We start from the raw sequence: 22,886 nt of genomic DNA, 5'->3' as shown, positions 1-22,886 counted from the left end.
GAAATTTCTCCTTGGTGAAGAAGGGAAAGGAAAACATTTTGGTCTGAAAGGCAAAGTCTGTGCCAGTATAACAGCTGCCAAAATAAATATGAAATTTGAGATGCCAGCAGAGCCCATAATTAATCAAAGGTAACTATGACAGTTTTAATCCAAAATTCACCAAAATGTAAATATTTTCTTGGATTAAATATTTAAGGCCACAGACATCAAAAGTTGACAATATAGTCAACTTTGAAGATTCCACTTTCAGATGACCCTTCCATCCCTATACAAGCACAAGTCCCCTTTCCCCATATCTGCCAAGCACACTGACAGCCCATATTTATGAACAAAGTCTGGGATGGCTACCCACTCCCTCCTTCCCTGGACTGTGAGCTCCACTCACCCCCAAAGCCACAGACTGCAGCAACTGTGCAGCACATAGTAAGTCCCTCATCACTGCTGCCATCATTATTAAAATGGCTAACATCCCTTCTAGCTCTGTGTTGTGACTCAGATAAAAGATGCACGATTTCTGTACATTAGTTCCTCACAACTATCATGTACAGTGGGTACAATTATTGCCCCCATTTTAGGCTTCTCATGAAGCTATGAGACGTTAACTACTTGCACTCAAAGTCACCAAGTAAGCGGTGGAGTCTACTTCATAGCAGAAGCTCAGAAAAGTGGTCCACTACTAAATGGACTTTGTCACAACCTATGAAATCCTTCACTTGTATACAGGGTCTGAATGCAGAGAACAAGTGTCAGAGGATAAAGTGAAAGAAGTAATTATATCAAGTAGGAAAAAACCACAGTTACTAGCATCTCATATTTCTTAGCAGGGTCCCTCTTTGGTCAGTATTTTCTCATTATGAACACTATAATGAGGCAAACAGGCTTACAGATCTTAGGCTACCAAGTGCTTCCTAACAGAATAAAAAAACTATAACAAAATGGATCAATGTCTTCAGTATATTACCCTGATTGAATCAATAGCTCCATTCTCTCCCATGTGAACTGATGAACCGGATCTCTCTGGAAAGCCCTTGAGAAAATTTGCTTGTATTCCACCTTCACTAAATAAACCACATTCATGCTCAGTATTAGAAATCCTTAAAGTGATAAATATTTCTTGTCACCACTTGACTGTATTAAAAAGACAACCTGGCATTCTAGACTTGATTAATCAGTTCCTAAATCAATAGACCCCTTCTTCTTGTTAACCATTTGTTCATTTCCACTTTACCTAGCAGAGGAAAATAACTAAAATCTATTCTAAGACTTGTGTTTAAATCACCACTTACTAGACAAGTGGTCTTGATATCATATCATCTCTGAACCTTGATTTCATCAGTGAAATAAGGATCTCCCTTACTTCACACATCTCCCTTATAAAACTGGGTTGAGGAGAAATGAAATAAAGTCCATGATAGATCATGCACAATACCTACCAATTAGGAGATCCACTCAATAAATATTCCCTCTGCTCCTCCTCTCTCCAGTGCAATGGCAGAAGAGCCCCAAACCAACATATTAAATTAAGTATTGTTTGTATCTGAATAATTCAGCTGTTCCGTGCTACTTCCTATAGCTCATTTTCATAGAGAAACAAAAAAGGTGTTGGGGGGGATCTTTCCTACCTAATATACTATCTGGGGCAAGAGATCATTAATTCAGGAAAGTGAGTAAGTTCTACTAAAACTCAGGCCATACCTCTATTTTTGGCTGCTTACTGGCAATCAGCATTCCTCTGCTATGTATCTGCTGGGTGTGATCAGGGTCTGGAGTCATCAGAGAGAATGGTCACCCAAATACACAATCTTTATTCCTAAACTGAGGTTTGTATCCTGTAACCCATACAATCCATACATTTCTCTCTTCCATGAGCCTTGACCTAACATCAAAAGGCAGCCTGCACCCACTGTGAGCCTCTGGGCTCTCATAGCTACCAGCCTCACATCCTTAGCTCTCCAATGTCTCCTGAGAAGGCACTTCTCAGTATTCAGGCACAAAACAAGATGTCACCGACACCTCAGTTCATGAAGAGGAGAGTGTCTACCATGGTCATGCACTCCCACCATATGGTCCACAGAAGGCATAAAACATTTGTGGGTTGAAAAACAAGAGGTGAAAAAGTGTGATGCAGTCCAAAGGCCTGCAAAAGATTCCAAACCTTTAAATTCCCCTTAAAAACAAACAAAAATACAGCCCAAAAGCTCTGAGTCCTTCCTGTTCTCTCTCCTTTCAGAGAGCCTTCTCACAAATTCACAAAAATATAAACCCAGGAGAAAGCTGAGATGGCGTAGAGAAAACTGGACAATCTCCTCCCGAGTATCCGGTCATCAGCTGATACTCTAGTGTTTCGTTGGATCTTTCTCCCTTTTCTTTGACAGACATGTGACCACCAGCACTCTTCTTGTCTGAGAAGGCAGATGTAGCCAATAGTGGCTTTTTTCGAGATTAGCATCAGGTTGGGCAGTAAAACAGGCTGGGCAGGTACAATAAAAATATGGGCCTTGCCTCAGTTTCTCACTGTCTTTTTTTAAAAAAACAACTAGAAGATATCTTTGTGTGTTTTTAAGAAGGAAAAAAAGACTATCTTTTAGAAACACATACTAAACCATTTACAGATGAAATGATACAGTACGTAGGAAATGTTTCAAAACAACATGAAAGCAGGAAGAGAGGGTTAGGAAGATAGATCAAAGAGGACTGTCAAGGAGCTGATCATTGTTGGAAGCCAGGTGACATGTACATGGGACTTTGCTATATATTCTATTATTGAATATGTTTAAATGTTTCCATAGTAAGAAATTTAAAAGACTTGGGGGTGGGGGGAGAGACTTTACCCAAAGAAGAAACAAACAAAAAAACTAGTGGGTCACTAAATTTTCAAGCAGTGTTCAAGAAAATGAGAGCATCATCTGGGCTGATTCCCTAGTGCACTGAGTTTACTAAACAAAATTATAGTTCAGCTTATAAAATTCTTCTTTAAAGTTAAGCTCAAATTACCATGTAACAGTTAAATAACAGTTTTCACATTTTAAGAATGTGTGTGATTTCCAACTTTTGAATTAATATTTCTAGTTGATGACCTTCTCTCTTATACCAGCAGAATCTTTTGGAAGCCAAATATTAGAAATACTTCATCTTATTTCAAAAAGATAAGACAAAGAAATGAGAAAATGAAGGATCAGGAAACCTGAGTAGCTTACCTTAGGTCACAGAGCTAGCAAGTGGCACAGCCATAGTTGAAACTCAGATCTGACTTCCATACAATAATTAATAGCTTTTTCTGAGTAGCAATGTTCTTACATCAACTTTGTTTGGTTCTTTTTAAAGTTCTTATAGACAGTAAGGCTACAGCAACTATTTTACTGACCATCAGCAGATGGATTCCTTGAAAACATCTGGAAGAACTATTATTAAAAGTATGTTGTATAATGGGGCTACCTTGGTGGCTCAGACAGTAAAGAATCCACCTGCAATGTGGGAGACCTGGGTTCAATCCCTGGGTTGGGAAGATCCCCTTGAGGAGGGCACGGCAACCCATTCCAGTATTGTTGTCTGGAGAACTCCCATGGACAGAGGAGCCTGGCAGGCTACAGTCCATGGGTCACAAAGAGTTGGACACGACAGAGAGACTAAGCACAGCACAGCACATGCTGCATAATATTTAAATATAAACATGGCTTTAAAATGTATAATACTGAGGGATTAACTATAACTCATTACAGATCTGCAAGAAAACAATGATTGGGATACGTGTGTGTGTGTTAGTCATTCAGTCATGTCTGACTCTTTGCAACCCCAAGGACTGTAGCCCACCAGGTTTCTCTGTCCATGGGATTCTCCAAGCAAGAATACTGGAGTGGGTTGCCATGCCCTCCTCCAAGGGATCTCCCAACCCAGGGGTCAAACCTAGGTCTTCTGCATCGCAGGTGGTTTCTTTACTGACTGAGCCACCAGGAAAGCCTGATTGGGATATACCTGGCAACTATTCAGCAAACAGTAACTACCCAATCTAAATATTCTACAATATGAAAAATACATGTTTAGCTTAAGACTTAAAAAATTCAGTTTACAAACACGAGAAAGGACCTGTAAGTGGTCCTTGACATATAATGAGACCTGAATTCTGTGACTTACAGGTTAAAGTTTGCCTTTTGTGGTACCATTTTGTCACAGAATTTTTAAAAAGCACATGTGTATGTGTATATTTATAAATGTAACCATTAATAAAATATTTTAAAATGTCATTTATACATTGTTTCTGTTATACCTAAAGCTTAACCTGTTAGTTTTCCTTAAAGTTTAAACAACTCATGGATTAAGATGAAATATAACTACTGGGCTAGTTGTTAACATTTTTATAATGAGATTGAAGGCAGGAGGAGAAGGGGACGACAGAGGATGAGGTGGTTGGATGGCATCACCGACTCGATGGACATGGGTTTGGGTGAACTCCAGGAGTTGGTGATGGACAGGGAGGCCTGGTGTGCTGCGGTTCACGGGGTCGCAAAGAGTCAGAGACAACTGAGCGACTGAACTGAACTGAAGGATTAGAACAGATCAGAAATAATTACAAATCAAATCAAAACCATTTTTATGAGATATCCAGACCTGTGCCTAGCTCATAACACAGAAAGTTCTCAATAAATGTGTTATATTCGCTCAGTTGCATCCAACACTTTGTGACCCCATGGGCTATACACTCCGTGGAATTTTCCAGGCCAGAATACTGGAGTGGATAGCCTTTCCCTCCTCTAGGATATTTTCCCAACCCAGGGATTAAACCCAGGTCTCCCACATCGCAGGCAGATTCTTCACCAGCTGAGCCACCAGGGAAGCCCATTATACAAATTAATTAAAATATATATTAAAAAAAACTTAATTCCAGGATAAAAGTTTAAACATATCCAATTAAATCTGATACCTTTCCTGTCCCTTAACCAACCCCATCAAAGTACAGTCTCCTTTAATGTATACAAAAACAATCAAATGTTGTAAATTTCTTAAAAATAGGCAAAATCTTTTAGACTACTGAAAAATGCAGACTGCTATTGCTAATAAAAGTTTAGGTATATAAACAATTTAAATTCTTCAAGGAAACTGATAATTCTGCTAAATGTCTTATCTGTCCTGGGTTGCACCTAGCTTATTTAAAATGAGTATTCTGATGAAATTTCCTGACAGTTCAGTAGTTAGGACTCTTCCCTTCCATTGTAGGAGGCAGGGTTCGATCCCTGGTCAGGGAACGAAGTTCTTGCATGCCAGGTGGCATGGCCAAAAAGAAAAAGAAAAAAAAAAAAAGACGATTCTGAGAAATGTAGAATATATGATAAGATACAACATTAAGAACTGCTCAAATATCTGTCACAGATACCAAAGCTTTTTGTGATTACTTTAATTTCAAGATTGTACTCAATATTAAAGATTTTAATTTTATTTTAAATTAAACAAAAAAATCTAAGCTACTTAATATGGCCACATAAAGTACCTCACAATAACCCTTCACTTATAGGTACTAATATCTTGATGAGGTACTGTCTTCCCAAGTTTAAGTGACTTGTTCAAGGTCAAGCTAAATAGAGATCAGAGTCAAATTTAAGTCTGTTTGGATCCAGGACCTGTGCTTCAGTATACTGTATTTTTGGCCTCACACAATGGCCTTTCTCAGTAATTATCCAAGTATCATTTTCAAATACTGATTAAAAATAGGATCTATATCTATATATTTCCATATACTAAGAATTTTCTAAAAACTTGAAAGTTGAACTCCTTCTAATATTATAAAGTATATTATAAACTCCTTCTAAAAATTATATATTACTATAAATTTATCATGGCAAAAATACACTTTAATTTCTGCAAGAACGATTTTCTTTGAACAATATAAAATGACTTCTGTCAGGAAAAATGAAAATGAATGCTCATGTTACAAGCTCCCTGAGAAATGCATTATATATATTATCTATGTTGGGACCAAAAACTAAAGTACAATGTAGTGCTGAAAAAAATGTGATACTGGTGCTTCAAGCTTATTTTCCTCATAGCTAGAGAGAAAAGTCATACGGAAAATAAATTTAGACTGCAAAATTCAAAACAGGCATATGTTAACTTTAAGCCTACTTTTCCATTTCTTTCTTATGAATACCAACAAAAACTATTCTCAAAAGCATAAACTCATAAACTAACAGCATCCTTCCAATTGCAACTAGCAACACAACCACATTCACTAGGCTTGAAATAAACAGGCATTTCCTGAAAGATGTTGAACAGTATGTTGATCATATTCCATGGTTTTTCTGAAGACACAACAGAAAATAAAAATTTTCAAAACTACCCTGCCCAAGTTTTGATTTCATCATAAAAGCAATTAAACCTAGTTAAAAGGCTTTCTATAAAAAGAAGTAAAATTGCATCTGATAGATTTTTCCCAAAGTTTCCCCAATATATCAATTCTGCTGGAGCCAGAACCATCCAACTGATGCTTTACAGTTAAAAATAATGAGTTTCCCCTCTTCTAATATAAATAAATATAATAAGTCAAAGAAAATGTTTCCTATGCAAAGATCTCTCTTGGGACTACATGAAAAAAAAATGTAATAAAGTTGCACTTTAGATAATTTTAATAATTCACCATGACTTTTGGACAAAGCAATGCAGTAACTTTCTGTTTTCAAATATAAGATGCCATGCAGAATTTTGTAGATCGATAAACTGACAACACAAGGAGAGTTATTAAAGTGACATGAATTATTTTGCCTGGTTAAGACAACTTAACAAATCCATGGTGACCAAAGCAAATAGACTCTAAATCCTAAAATGTTTCCCTAACTATCCAGTTTTAAGATCATCTTTGCGACAGATTTTGTCTCCCCTCTTCTGTTTTGTTTTCTTTTTCTTTTTTGGCCACTTCTTGGTTCTTAGCTAACAGAGATGGGGGTGTAACTGAGCTGAATATAACAGAATACTAGAATCTATAGCACACAATTCTCATTACAGAAAATCTAGGCACCCCTCCCAAAACGTGCTATATTCAAATATAATTATTGGCAGATGCCCCAATACATTATTTGGTTTGGACATCAGGATTACATGATGTGTTCAGGAGGACAGGTAGGATTCTTTTCCTCCTGAAGTAAGGGTCAACTCATGCCTTTACTCACAAGATATGGACCTTGTTTTTTCATTTTGAAATTAAGACAATAAAACTAAACCTCATAGGGTTGAAAAGTCCTATATAGGAAGTGAGATAACAAATGTGAAAGCACCTACCTCAGTGTCTGATATCTAGCATGTACTAAAAACAAAACAAAACAAAAAAAAAAACGTTGATTTGAGGGCTATTATCTAAGTTTAATCTTTTGAAGTTGACAAATATATTCTACTACTTTCCACTTTCAAAACTTTATAATTAGCTTTTGATCATCAGATATCAATTATTCACTGTAAAAATTTTCTTCTTACCTACACGCTTCTGGCAGGCATTTCTTACCCCCACCCCCCAACTCCTCATCTGCATCATGTCTATGTGAAAAGATACTGTAGTATAATGGTTAAAAGCCTAATCTCATGTGTGAATAGTAATAATAACAATAATATTTACTTCATAGGATTATTGAGTGAAATGAATACATGTAAAAACATTATCATAAGTATGCAATTATTAAATATACATTAGTTATCTGAAAACTGGATTTGAGGCATGTTATCTGAATTCACGTAATGAGAATTCGGCGGCACATATACTAATACAAAGAAAATGCTAAGATATAATGCCTGTCATATCACTTATTTAGAAGATAATTCAATATTTTCAATCTTTGCTCCTGGTTTCATAAACATGGATAAAAGAGAAGATTAAGACTGGCCCCCAAAAATTAATTTAAAATGTCATAATGAATTTTAATTCACTGTCTGTGCCCAAACCTCTATTAAACAAATGTAAAAACCACTCTGATTCACTTCAAACTAAAATAAACATTGCCCAGTATTAGTTACATTTCAGGTAAGTTATTTCCTTTTAATATGATAATTAATATAATAATTTAATTAATATAATAATTAAAACATGCTAGACTTTGAATACCAATATTATAATATAACCATGTAAATTCTATCCTGTAATTTCTGTGGTAAATTTTAAGATCTCTCTATAACAACTGAGGAATTCTTTTTAATAGCGACTGAAATTGAATTACTAATGTCTAAAACATCTTTCCTAAAATTATTAGTTTAAGTTAATAAAGTTTAATAAGATAGCAGTGTTTAGAAAAAAGTATGGACTGTGATTGCAGCAGTTTAAATTTCACAGTAGCTTGCTTTAGGGTCATAAGGAACTTAGAAATCACCTAGGTCACCCCCCATGCCAATTTTATGAAGAAATTGAGGCCCCCAGATGCTATGACTTTGATAGGGCAAAGACCGCAAACTAGGTATCTGACCTCCCAGTCAAATAAATGTTCCTTCAAATGTTTTCATATCAAATTTAACTAAGTAATCCATATCAACTCAAAATGGCATTTTTTTTGGCCAAAAATTTTTTCTAAAGAATAATTCTTTAAACACACACACATACACACCTCTGCACTCATTTGAGTAAGCACCAAGGTACTCAGTTTACTAATTTCTTATATTTTCAAAACTCAATTAGGAATTTTTTCATATCACTTATATTTATTGTGACTTTCAAATCACTGTTCTCTCAGCTCCCCACCTCCCAACCTCTCTCTCTTCTCTTCTCTCACACACAGAAATACACACATTCTCCTAAAAATGGTGGGGATGGTAAACAGAAATCTACAGCTTAGTTTCTAATCCTACCATATTTGAACCAGGTATATTGACTCTTCCTTTTTTCCACCCTCAGCATAGCAGACAACAATTCTAAGGGAAGAGCTGGTTTCTAACAATATCTTTTAGTATCAATCTTAGTCTACTACATTATTATTTCATACATCAGCTTAATCTCTTAAGAAATTATCTGACTGAAAAAATTTCACGTTAAACACATCTCATCAGCCCCATAAAAATATTAATAATGTGCATATACATATAATTTAGTCACTTTTTAAAATTAATTTCTCAAAGCAAATCTTTATCAAAAGTCAGTAAACTGAGAATGGAAAACAAACTATGCAGTCACATAAATCCATTCTGTCACTTGATTAGTAGCAAAATAAAAAAGAAAAGTATTTTCAATTGTGAGCTAATCTTAACCCAGTTAAAATGTTGAGAATGCCATCTTGGATTTTTTTAAAATTTGGAATATATGAATAATTTGCAAAAGTTACCTTTGCATTAAACTTCCCTTAAATTTATGTTCAAAAGACTATCAAAACCAACTTTTTAAAAACAGACTTCATGAATAGCAAAACTTCAATAGATGCTAAGAGTAATTTTATTGTTGTTTATGTTACTGTGTTTTTAAAAGAAATTTGGAGGAACAAGCTATTTAAGGTTATTGTGTGTCTAGTTACAGATTTTTTCTAGTTGTCCTGTTTCCTGATTTTAGGAAGACAAAACCTCTGTAAGCTTTATCTTAAAAATAAATAAATAAATAAAATAAAAACAGACTTCATGGAATTGCCAATGTATTAAACAGCCTTTTACCTGATCACTAAAGCTTGAAAATTGCTCTCTTCAGTTTGAGTAAAAACCCTTCCTAAAAACAAAAGCCAACATCTTTTTTCAATCTGGGTGAAAAAAGTATTAAGAAAAATTCAAAACCAGATTTCACCAAATATTTTTATACATCCTAACTATTATACCTGTTAGATTTTGATATATCCTATTATATCCTTAGATAATAGATATTTAATTCCTGGGAATGACACAGGGTTCTCTTAGCAAACTTCCCTCCCTCTGAGCAAATTATTAATTAAAACAAATAATTCTACTTGTGCTGACATCACATCTGGATACAGTATCACTATTTTGAAATCTGTTTAGCCTTTAGAAAGATCTCTAAAATAACTTTAGATATAGCAAAGTATGTTTTAATCTTTGCTTTTTAGCCTAGAGTTTGTACATCAGCTGTGTGCTCTCGGGCAAGTTATTATATCTTGCTGATGCTCATGATTTTCTCATCTCTAAAATGGGGGTGATAACAGAACTTACCTCGTGGGGTTCACTGTGAGGACTGATTCAGTGTTAGCTTATAACCCATATAAATTTCCTAAACACTTATAAATGATCATACCCCCAAAGGAAACAAATTTAGTAGGGCATCTGATGCTCAATTAACTCTGAAATTCCCTTTATATCTATCAACTAGACTGGCTGCTCATTAATTCAAAAACATCAAACAATGTGATGCTGGAGAATAAGAATACACTGGTGGCAAAAAAGACAAGTAATCTTTGTCTTGACCTATTTTTAGGAATGGTTTAATTATCTACACCCCTAGTGTTAACACTGGGAAATAAACAAATGGGTGAAAAGGCATCATAAGAGTCACTCTGAGACCAACAGTTTCATAGTATTCAAAAATAATTGGGGATCAAGAAAATATCTACATCATTTCTCTGGCAGTCCTTATTGACACAAGGCAAGCCAGAATTTGCAAAAAGGTTTAATAGGAATTTCCAAATTGATAACTGCAAACTCTTCAGACTGCATGGTTCAGAGAGGTTTCAGGTTTAAAATATGATCAGGGAGAAAACTATATTTCAGTAGTTGGTTTTCAGCGAATCATTACCTTACAGTGGTGAAAAACAAATTTGGGAGGGTATATAGTTATGCGTATGGGCAGAAAATGCTAATCAGTTTCCATAATGAAATATATTTATATCTACATTATTTATTCTCACCTAAGTAAGTAGGGAAAAACCTACCACGATTTTCTTGTCAGGCTAGAAAGGTACTGCAGTTAATAATCATGACATCACTAGCTACCTGGTATTCACAATTATGCTAATTTATATGGTTATCTATGGAAAGATAACAATTAGAAAATTACAAAAAAAGAACAGCTGAATATTTCATTCCAAATTACACTGCTCTCCTGCCAAAATAATGTCTTAACAATGAACTCTTTTTCCAAGAGCTCTGATATGAATACAGACAATTCAAACTCTCTTAGTTACATAGATATTACACCATGCCGTTTCCTTATTTCACCTTAATCTATTAATGGAACATAATCTTACCGGAAAAGGAAAAATGTTGTCAGCCCTGTTCAAGCTATCTTCCATCCAGGATTTAGGAGCAAAGGCAGAGCTGGGGCGAGCATACTTCTGGAGCTGAATATGATTGCTTGCAAAATTTTTCTTCAAAGGCGAGATGGAGTTCAGGGGCGTTATTCCTCCATTCAGCCCCCTACGGTGATCTCGGCCTTGGGAACCTCCCCAGCCACCATATCCACCACCTCCTGGGCTCCAGGAAGAAGACGGTGTAGGAGAGGGACTCTGGTAGCTGCTCCACGGAGAAGGGGGCTTGTTAAGATTATTCGCCAAATGAGGCAGCTGGTTAAAAGCAGCATTTCTATGTGTGAAAGGTGGGGGATGGGGACTGGCAGGAGACCTCCTTTGCTGCTGATGCTGGCTGTGATGATGTTGGAAATGAGGGTGATGAGGGTGGTGCTGTGAGAGAGGCCCAATCTGAGGAGAGAAGCTGCCTCCGAAGCCAGGGCTGACATGATGGGGGAAATTTTGAAACAACAGAGCACCGTTATTAGCCGAAGCAGCCGGGACCCCTCCCTGGTGAAAGAAACTTGCATCTTCATTGATGATTGTAGAGGAGGAAGGCGCTATCGCTGCTGACCAGTTACTGAAACCAGTGAGAGACGATGCGCTTGATGTCAAGGGTTGGGTAGAAGTACCTAGCCCCGTGGCTTCTTGATAATCAAACCCTGTCAACACTGGTGATTCAATTCTTATTTTCTCCTTCCCATTGCCATTTTCTGAAGAATTGTCCCCTTGATTTTCTTCAGATTTAGCCTTCTCAGTTTCAGGCAATATTCCAGCTTCCTGACCTGGACTGGGGGAGAGCTGCTGCTTTTCCAAAGGATCTTGCGGTTCCTGTTGCTGACTTTTTGCTTTTTCTGATCCCAAGATCTCATCCTGAATGTTATGGGTAGCCGGAGCAGGAAAGAGCCAAGCTGACCCGGCACTGCTGCCATTGGCAGCTGTGTTATTATTTATAAAAGCAGCAGGGCTGGGGGTGGCATTTTGGTGATGGTGTGGAGGCTGCAGATGTGGATGGAATCTGACTGGAAAAGCAGATTTATTCCCAGTATTGCTTTGCACTAGCACTCCAAACCCGTAATCCCCCATTTATTATTTTTAGGCTCAGAATCTTAAGATAAAAAACAACCCGGTATCTCAAGCCTTTGTATCCTCTACTCCAAATGTAAGTTGCTTGTTTGAAACGTCTTATTTTTAGCTAGCTCAAAGATGCAGCTTATCACCCTAAATAGTTCAGATTTGGAATTCTGGTCTCTGAAAGAAAAAAAAAACTAAAAAAAAAAAAAAAAACAATCTTAAAACACTGACATGAATCCAACTAGGCTTATTTCTAGGAGGGAATAAAAACGCAGAGGGCAAAAATCAAGTCTTTGGTTAGTAAAATAGGCGCTTTCTTTTTCCAAAGGAAAACGTACATGAATGACAAAAACACAGCTTCTCAAGCATCTATGGATGTAGAAGAATAAGCATTGCGAGGAGTAAAAATATATATATATATAATTTAACAATCACATATGGTCTTCTTCAGCAGTTTAGATTCACTCACATAAAAATTAGAATAGGGCTAAGAGGAGAATAGGTTCTTTTCTTGGCAGCTTGGTTAAAAAAAATCAGGAATAATTTAAGAACATTATATATTATATATTTATATATAGATAGATTATATTAGGTTATCTGGGGTGGGGGGCAAATTCCTGGTTGCGGGAGAGGAAATCAGCATTGACTAATGGAAAGATGATTGCAGGGAGGTTTCTGCTCTTCCTGATCCTGTTTCTGCTCTTTCACGGGGTGCAGTTTTGGCCTCTGGGGCTGTTCCTGAAGCTCTGGGTGCAGATCTTGCTGCGGTCGCTGTTCCTGGGCTCCCCCTGGCCTTCTCTCCCCCATGAAATGGTTTGGAAACACACCCGTTTCTCCCTCGTGGGGGTGTCGCGATCAGGATGGATTAGGGAGACTCGACGAGGACGAGCTGGCGGCCCGGGGGTGCGGGGACCAAGGGGGCGACCTGGAAGGTCCTGCGGTTTCGGCCTCTTCCCCTCTCTGCGGCTCCGGGGTTTTTTTCCCTCATGGGACCCAGGGGCGGTTCGTTCAGTTCTCTCAGTTCGATTCTCCGCCGGGGGGGGGGGGTGCGGGGGGGGGGGTTGGGGGGGTGCTGGGGGGGGGGAAGGGAGAGGGAAAAAAAGAAAACCCCACTAGCTTAGTTGTTCTAAAAAAGAAGGGCCTCCCCCCTTTGCTCTCTCTCTTTTTGCCCCCAGATTTTTTTTAAACTATAATTTAGAAGGCTTTTGTTTCTCCTCACGGTTGCTGGGCCGTCGTCGTCGCCGCCGCTTTACCCCGGTCCCGCAGTCCCCGCCGTCGTAGTTGCGAACTCCGCCTGGCTCTTCTTCTCTCCTTCTTCCTCCTCTTCCTCTTCTGCTGTCGCCTCCGCCGCCGCTGCTGCTGCCGCTGCCGCCGCCGCCGCCGCCTCCCGGTGCCCGGGTCCAGCAGCCGCGGCTGAGTCCTTCTCCTCAGGACTTAGCCGAGTGAAATGACAACCAGCTGGAAAGACCGAGAGACACTTCCGGTTCGAGAAGGGAGGGGTGGGGTAGGCCAGACACCCCGCCCACCTGCCTAAAGGCCAATAAGCTGCTAGAATTCAGATAAGGCCACGCCCACAACCCAGGTGCCCTCCCAGGAAGGTCGAAAAGTTACGTCGAGAGACGCCCCTTCCGTCTGCGCCTCGCCCAGTGAGGCCTGGAGCCTGGAACTCGCTCTACTACCCAGAGGGAACCCAGCGAGTCGCCATCTTTAGTGTGGGCAAAGGACTACTGCGCTGTTTATTTCGCTTAACTACGCTCTGCAGGAGGAGCGTACAGGGGCGCGCGGAAGAAAACGGATTTTCCTAGCACTGTGGAAAAGAGTCCAGGAGTAGGCGATCGGATTGGCTACCCATGAAACCGCGGATGATCGGGAGGACTGCCCAGAGTAAACATGGTTCCCCAGGCATCTCGTGCTTTGGCTCGAGCTCCGCCCCGGAGGGATCTGGAAGAGGAGGCGGGTTTTACCAGCTGCTGTAAGGTGTCTAGAATTGCGTATGTGCTTGTCCTGAAAGTGGATCTTACACGGGACTCTCCCTTCACCTTCCATCCCCCCACCCCCACTCCTCCTGTTTGGTTTAGGCTCCCGTCCGGTGCAGTGTTTCAGGCACAAAGATACAGCTGCGGCGTCCGTGGCCGAGCCCTCCTTATCCCCATCCGCTCTAATGAACCCTACCCGCTTATTAGGGGCACATTTCCAAAATGAAGAATCTTAACCAGGATCCTCACCTGTTCTGCTCTCTCTACGACTGCCCACCACCTCCTTGAAAAAGACCAAACTTTTTATCCTCATATTCAAGGGTTTTGCACTCTGGGGGCAGTATATCTTAACATCTCATCTCCTCCAAACGCCCCACAACAAGCTGCTCCAAATATAATCTCAGTTCCTTTTTACCTTCCATTTCCTCTCTCCTCCACCTGGTAAACTCTAATTTAGTTTTAGGAATCGGTTCAAAAGCTACCAACTCTGTCTTCTGAAATCCCTCTTAAATGGATGTCCATGGCCCAGTATATTTCTCATGCTTGTCACCCTCTATTGTAATGGTTGCCTGTCTCCTGGACCTGTGGTCACCTGTGGGCTTTTTGAGGAGAGGACGTTGTATTGATAGATAGGAATCATTAGCGAATGGATGCTGAAAAAAAAAGAGTGAACAAACAAACTACAGTGATATTCTTCCTGAATCCTTTTTTCAGGTCTGCCATTTGGTTTGGGGCTAACATCTCTCAAGCTGTCATCATTTGGGTTATTCATTTGCTATTCAAGGGTTCCTTGTCTTTGTACATGACCACCATCAGGACCTAAATTAACGCCTTGCTCTCAGCAAAGGTTCTAAAGATGCTGAATAGTGAGTATCTTCTTTTAGTAAAAAATGAAAAATGAAGAAATCAGAGTAGATCCACAAGTGACTATGGCAAAAAGTAGGGAGTAAAAAGGAGAGATCACAGACTTTTAAGAGAGATCTCATGAAAGGAAATGACTTCCACTTCCTTTACCTAGCCTTTCCTCAGTGGCCCCAATTTCTGCTGCCTTAGCTTATCAATCCTCCCATATTCCATGTAGAACACCTGTTTGGGATCTTAATCAGTGATTTTATTTATTTATTTATTGTCTTATGTCCTGAACATGAGTCTTTGTAACTCTGCTTTGAGTTCCTTGAGTGTTAGGGATTGGGTCTTATTCTGCTGTTTATTCCCCATAACTGGCCATACCTTGAGACTGAGGTGGTTCAATTAGGTGTCCTTTCCTCCAGAATGGTTTCCCTGACTCTCCTTTGTGTAGCATCTTGTAGATTCTCCTCATTTAGTTACTTCTGGTTGTCAGTTAGGTTTGTTTTTTTTTTTTCCACAGGCAGAGATTTTGTTTGATTTATCTGTGTGTCGCTAGTGGCCTTCAGAGGATTTGGCACAGAGTGGACTCAGAATATGTTTATTGAATGAATGAATGAATGTTTAATATTCAGTAGATGGTTGAGAGTCTTTGGGGGCTGCCAATTCTTAGTGGCTGAAATAGCTGCCATGCTTGAAGAAAAGAGGGGTATCTTTAGAACCAAACTGGTTTATTTGAATCCCAGATCTTCTACTGCCTAATTGTAGAGCTCTGGGCAGGAATCACCCCTACAATCCCCTGATTCCTTATCAATAAAATCTGAATGATAGTTCCTCCCTGGCTAGAAGGTAGTAAATTACAGTAAAGTGCTGGGTTCATAGGAGGTTTTCAAAAATGTCAGTTCCTTATTGACATATTAAGCATAGAGAGCTACTTCACTAGTGTCTTTTTCCCAGAAACTGCATGCATGAGTGAATCTAGAAACTTAGGTCACTTTGTAGAGGGAGGAGGCACACCAGCGCCATAGTCAGGATGCTGGTTGGTCAGCCTGATCTTTTAAAGCTAAATCAGGGTTTGGGCTGGGTCTGAAGCTAAGATGATCTCTGGAGACATCAGACTTCTGGGTAGCAATTAAGAGCATGGGAGAAGGGAGAGGGAAACAATTCTCTTGAGTCAGTTGACTACTCAGAAACCCAGGATACCGAGCTCAGAACTGCCTTCCTTGAGAACATAATGGCTCAGAAACTGCCCCAGGTAACCATGACAACAATTCAGCAGCTCTATTTAGGATTTCCAAAGAGATCAACAGTTGCAGATGAGCGCTGGCTTGAAAACTCTGTTAGCAGAAGAGAGCCCCTCCCATGAAACATGCTCACTGGGAAGCTTTCAGGTTGCAGAGAAAGGGAGCTATCCCTGGACATTAAGGAGCTACCAGATTATTTTTTATTAAACCTTAAAAAAAAAAAATCTCCCTTCCTGTCCATTGAGAGCTGACACACTTTCCAAGAAGTTGTAGGCTAGTGAATGGACTCTGCTGGCCCAGCCCCCTTTGGGGTTTGAGGTCAACCAGACCCAAACTCAGAGCCCCCCTAATATTTCCTTCACCAGCCTCTTTTAAACCTGACAAGTGGTATAAACCCCACCCCATAATCACACAGTGTGATGAACTCTGCCCCATGCTAGCTAATGTCTTCCACCACTGCCCTTGAAGCAGACATGGTCTTCTCCCAACAGCACACACCCAAGCTCCTCCAGGGCCTGTCTGATGACTAGCAATCAGAGCCACCACCCAAGGTTGCCTAGGTTGTACACTGTGCAACTTTATAAGGCAGCACAGACTGTGATGTGAATGCCACTCCCCTGGAGTTGCACAATGCAGTCTGTTTTGGTTTATTTCCATGAGACACCAAGGCACGTTATGGAAATATGACACATACACAAGGCCAACAGATACTACCATATATTACATGAACACGTGCTCATCACGTATTGATCTTTTTAGATTTGGTGGCCCAGTTCTGTAATGGAACTGAAGGACACGGTGTCCTTGGTGTTGTCCTGGGTGGGGAGCTGTAATGAGAAGACAAGTCCGGGCAAGTATATGGTCCAATCCCCTAAGAGATTTATACCTAGCAGTTATTTTGCCTAGCAGCATTAATAAGCATTCTAACATAGTAGAGGAATATATATGTTACTGAAACAAAAATATACATTCCAAAGCAGGTCCTGTGAAGTTAGGGGAAGAGCAAAAGATGAAATTACTTGTGGAATATCCTCTTTTCCAAGAGTAGAAGCTCACTACCAGAAGGCAGCCTGGACAGAAATAGAACCAGGTCCTGAAAGCAGATTTTATTAAACTCACCTCTGATCTTCACCTTGTTTCAGTTTTGGAAAGTGGGGATATTTACTTGGAAAGCACCAATTTTTTTTTTGCAGTTAATTGCTAGGTTACATTTTCTCCTTTTGTTTATTTTATAACCTGCACAAGCCCTCTGCGTTTTAAATACTATTTTTTTTCCTACTTTCCCATTTCTGATATTATCATTAATATGAAGTCCATAGTTAACAACCCATTGTGGTGGTGACTGATGAAGCCAGTTCTTCCAGTGCACTGTTACTGAATAAAAGATTTGGAAAGGTCTAGGACAGAGACAGGCTTCACTTGAAATCACCAAATCCTGGCAAAGATTTAGGTGAGGTTGACCTTCCAAACTGTGACTTGTATCACATGGAATGACTTGGATTCTCTTGTGGCTCCAGTCACCTATGTGGATGGGCAGTTGACCTAGATTACCCCTGGCCGTTTTGATTGGACACACTTCACTTCCCTGTATTAAAACCACAGCCAGGCAGCCGAACTGCTGCCATCTCACACGCTGTGGCTAGACTAGGGGATTTTCACCTGCAATGCTGGAAAAAGCTTTTTGGAGCTTGCAGAGAATCTGCAGAGTCCAGAGGTCAGAGATCTAGGAGTTAGAGACCAAAATTGTAGTCCCAGTATAGCCTTGACCCCACAGGCACTGGTCCAGTTTGACTATTTCCTTTCAGCCAGAATATTTACTACCAAAGAAATTTCATATTGGAACTGGTAAGCAATAAAGTTTCAAAGAAAGTCATCTATTAATATATAGTTTAAAAAAACACTAAAGATGGCCCTTTTATGTCCAAATTTCTTGATTCTCTATTCTTGGAGTGTATATATATGTATGTATATTTCTATGTTGTGCCTGCTTAATCATGTCCAACTCTTTGCAACCCTGTGGTCTGCAGCCCACCAGGCTCCTCTGTTCATGGAATTTTCCAGGCAAGAACACTGGAGTAGGTTGCCATTTCCTCTCCAGGGGATCTTCCTGACTCCAGGATTGAACCCACATCTCTTGTGTCTCCTGCATTGGCAAGTGGATTCTTTACCACTGCACCACCTGGGAAGGGAAGCCAGATTCGTAATCATCCAACCTTAAAGTATAATCAGTCCCCATAGGAGCCCATCAAATGCAGATTCTCAGGTCCTGCCCCAACAATGTTCTGATTAAGTTTTTTCATAGTATTTTCTCATGAAGTTATAAAGTACAAAAGATTTTCTCATAATAATGTAAGAGCACAGAAAATCCAAATGAAGAATAATTAACACAAAAAGTGCCTTTCTCACATAAAAGAAGTTTGCAAGAGTCAATAATAGGGCTGGTGAGGTAGTTTTAAGAAATCATCAGAACCAGCATTCCTTTTATTTCATTGCTCTTCCCTCCTTGGAATTTAACTTCTGCCTGGGATATAAGATAGTTGATAAGCTTCCGCCATCACATGTGTATTCCAGACCAAAGGAAAAAGGAAGAACGACACAATGCTTCTCTTTTCAAAAGACATACACATCACTTTCGTTCTCTTCTCACTGGGCAGAATTTGGCATATGGCCACAGCTAATGGCAAAAGAGGTTGGGAAACATAGTCTTTTATTTCATGCTGTATGCGTTAAGTTAAAAAGTGATATTTTATTACCAAGGAAGCAAGGGAGGCAGATATCAGGGGTTGGGTATGTAGTCCCAGAGAGGTTTCATGACTTGCTTTTGGTCTTAGAGCCAAGTCAATGACCTCATTCTGCAGTTGAGGAAACAGGTCCAGGGGAGGGCCTTGTCTAAAATAACTAGGTTATTTTGCCCAGGTATTTTGACTCAAAACTCCACCCTCTATTCAGTGGTCCTCAGATTTTAATAAGCATCAGAATCACTTGGAAAACAAGTTAAATCAGAATTTCTGATTGAATAGGTATGGGGGTAAAATACCTATTCTTTCTGGGGTAAAGCCACAAATCTGCCTTTCTAATGAGTTTTCAGGTGATGCTGATGCTGTTGGTGTCTTGAAATCGCTTTGCGAGCCACTGGTCCACAGGCCGTCTCCATTTGAATTTAACAAGCTCCTTCCATGAATGTGACCAACTGAACCCTTCACTTCATTCCCCCACCCCACCCCACTGCGCCAGCCCTGGTGCTCTTCTGTGTTCTCTAGCTCACTCAGTGGTGCCATGATTCATTCTCTGGGTTGCCTCAGCCAAACTTAGGAGTCATTCTAAGCTCCTCCTTCTACTTCTCCATCAGCTAATAGTTGGTCCCATGTTTTCTTCATTTTGCTACGTCAACATCTCCCTTTTCTCCCCACCTTCTGCTTTGGTTTAAACCTGATTATTTCTCACCAGGATTTTTCTTTTTTCTTTTTGCGGAAGCCAGGTTTAAAACCTGGCCTTGCTCACTGGATTTTTCTAAATAGTCTACTGACCTTACTCTATTGCTTAAATACTTTCAGTAGCTTCCTGATGCATTCAATTCTGTTCTTCAAACTTCAGTGTTTTTCATCCCAGCCTTCCAGTTGTTGCCATATGGATGTAGTTCCTACATTGTCATTCCTTTAACATTTTTATAAACTGGCTTTAAAGAGCAAAGAAATATACAGTCTAGGCAACTTGATTTGCCACCCAAAATGCTATAATCAAAAGGAAATTAACACATTTAAAACAATGAAAACAAAATAATGGTATTGAATTGCTCCTATATCCTGTATATATATCAAAGGCCATAAGTCTGAGACTTTCTCTTTGTTAAAAGGGAAGATTACTAAGGTTAGCGAAAGGTCCTAAAGACTCGCCAGCCCAACCTGGAAAGGTCTTCTTTACTTGTGAAGGACTGAAAAAGAATGTAAAAGGAACTAAATTTCTCATTGTGTGATTCAAGACTATATACTGTCTTGTCTGTGTACCGTTTACGACCGTCTCATGTGCGCCGGTGGGAAGGGAGCCATTGTCTGAAAAGCACTGCGAGATTCCTGAAGGTGGTACCCCATGCACTTGATGAACTAGTACCTGCAGGACATTTCAGCATCATCACCTGCAACTCTGAGAACACTGTTCCAGCCATTCTGAAAAGTCTGAGGTTCCATGAACTTACAATGTCAGGAATACTATTTGCTGAAAGTAACAGAATGTATGAGTAAGACTGGCAAGAAGAGGTGATTTTCATTGCACATGAAGAAGTCTGGAGGTGAGCAGTTGCTGATGCTGGCTGGTCAAGTGTGACAAGGCTGTAGGCTGGAATCTCTGGATGTTCTTGCCCTTGCCTTCAGGGTCTTGAGATGTCTTCCACAGCCCCAGTCATCACACCATGGCATTCAGAAGCAAGACACAGAGGGCTTCGAAGAACTGAGCATTTCTGGTCAAGAGCTGTCCTCTGATCAGGGAGGAAAGGTCTTTCTCAAGGACCCTCTAAGCATACTTCCTGTTATATATTTATGCTCAAGATGGGGTCACATGCTTTGATCTAGACCAGACCTGGGCTCACCTTCCCTGAGACCCAAGGACCCCAATGTGAAATAAACAAAATCAGAATTCTCCTAGCAAAAGAGTAGAAAAGTTTCTGGAGGAATCAACAAATGTATCCTATGCTCACCACACAACTTCCTTAGGCAGACACCTACCAGGGAAGCTTGGACTCGAGCAGCCTCACTTCCTTCCCTGAGCCCACCTCCCTGCCCCAGCAGAGGTGGGCATCTTCTCCTAGGTTGGCACAGACACTTGGTCACATAACTGAATATTATGTAATTGACTAGATCACACCGACTGGAGTTGCTCTTCCAAGTCAGGAACTTCTCTCTTTTGTATCCCCTGAGCCTGGCATTATGCTCAGCACACAGTAGGCCTTTAATGAGTGCTTGTTGAATTAAGGTTTAATTAATCGATTTTCTTTTTTCTTGATATGAGTCATAACAAAGTTCAATGTAATGAATGTTAGGTCAACTTTAACAACAAGCCTTGGAAAATTTGGGAAATTTCCTAATAATGTACATCAAGTTTCTGTTGACATAAAACTTCTAAAATGCTGCTCATCTTACAGAAAATCCATCACTGTAAATCCTGGCAGGTGGTTTTCATAAACTTAGTAAACCATTTCAGTCTCATGTAAAGCACATTATACAGGGTAATAGCTTCATTTGGCCGAGTCATCTTAGGTGCCGTTCCATGATTGCATTAAGCTAGTCTTTATTGATATACCTTAGTGTTAAACCGCTTCTTAATGAAGCAAATTGCCTAGAAGCCATTGAATAGTGCACACACACACACACATGTACACATATACAAAGTTATCACCTGAAAACAACAGCAGAGGCGGTAATTATGTAATATTAACGAGCAATATCTCATACAACTGAATGTGCCAGTTTCTAATGTAGCTGAGTTGATTCTCAGTAATGGGTTTCTTGAAATGACCTGGCCCCCACAGAAGTACCTTCAGGTTCAACAGCCCATGTGAAATATAATAAATGCATAAATAATTTAGCAAGGGAAATAGGTAGCATTATGGCTGCGCTTCTGTGCTGCTGTTATTTAAAAGCCTGGCAGCTTGGTAGTTAGAAACCACTATGTCCAGGGGTGTTGTAATTCACCATTTGCTCAGAGTTGAAATGAGGCAGAGGAGAGCTCCAGGCCCCTAGCTCATTTTTTATTTAGAGGCAGTTTTTTTCATCCATTTGGCTATTTAAATTCCAAAAATAGAAGGAGGAAAAAGAAATAAACACGCTTCAAATTTAGAACTTTAGAGGCTAGTTGGAGTCCTCTTAGGTAGGCTCTGGGATGTGTTTTTTAAGCAACATTCTACAAACTTGTAAGTGCATGGTGTGAGCTTAAAAGTTAGTTTCATTGTGTGTGTGTGTTTCATCCATTTATGCCAGTTTATGAGGCAGTGTTTTTCAAATTTTAGTCTTTATATAAACTCAGACATATAATTTCTGCTTTATTGTTATATGAGCCATCTTACTTATTATTCACCCAACATCATTTGTAAATGGACTCAATTTTTTTAGAACTTAATAAATTTAAAAGGAAAATCCTGTATCACTAACGTAAATAGAAAAATCAATACACCATGCCATAAACAGATGCTGTCATTTATTTTTTTTCCTAACACACACTAAATACATATTTGAGTCAAAAAATGCCTAGTAATTGAAATAAGAGTTCCTCTGTGCTGTCTAAAAACATCTTGAGAACGGTCAGTGGCACTTTTAAGGAAGCCTGGCTTACTGGTTGAGTAATAGTACTGCTAAGGAGGATACCCTGTGCCCAAGGGGTGGCCAAGACAAAGCTGGGAGAAGGGTAGGGGCTAAAGCTTGAATGCGCAGGTCCCAGGGTCAATCCATCTGCACAAAGTTCGTTTCAAATCAGGCAAGATTGGTTCAAGTTGACTTCTGACATTTGTCAGCTGAATGTCCATCTTATTTGTTATTCACCCAACATCATTTGTAAATGGACTCAATTTTTAATCTGTTTAT

At 39.6% G+C, this 22,886-nt stretch overlaps 1 protein-coding gene across 4 annotated transcripts in view; it reads right to left on the bottom strand.

The window, feature by feature from the left end:
- Window positions 1–12,293, bottom strand: part of CPEB4 (cytoplasmic polyadenylation element binding protein 4) — a 70,652-nt gene extending 58,359 nt beyond the window's left edge. For all 4 annotated transcript variants that reach the window (XM_068990388.1, XM_068990387.1, XM_068990389.1 and 1 more), the window contains exon 1: window positions 11,139–12,293. In XM_068990388.1, coding sequence (XP_068846489.1) covers window positions 11,139–12,263 — 1,125 coding nt within the window. In that variant the 5' untranslated portion in view covers window positions 12,264–12,293. The remainder of the gene's footprint in view (window positions 1–11,138) is intronic.
- Window positions 12,294–22,886: the final 10,593 nt, after the last annotated feature.

Source organism: Capricornis sumatraensis, chromosome 18 (genome assembly GCF_032405125.1).
Source record: "Capricornis sumatraensis isolate serow.1 chromosome 18, serow.2, whole genome shotgun sequence".
Lineage (NCBI taxonomy): Eukaryota > Metazoa > Chordata > Mammalia > Artiodactyla > Bovidae > Capricornis > Capricornis sumatraensis.
Note: the sequence above shows the minus strand (reverse complement) of the source record. Positions and strands in the feature narration are given on the sequence as shown.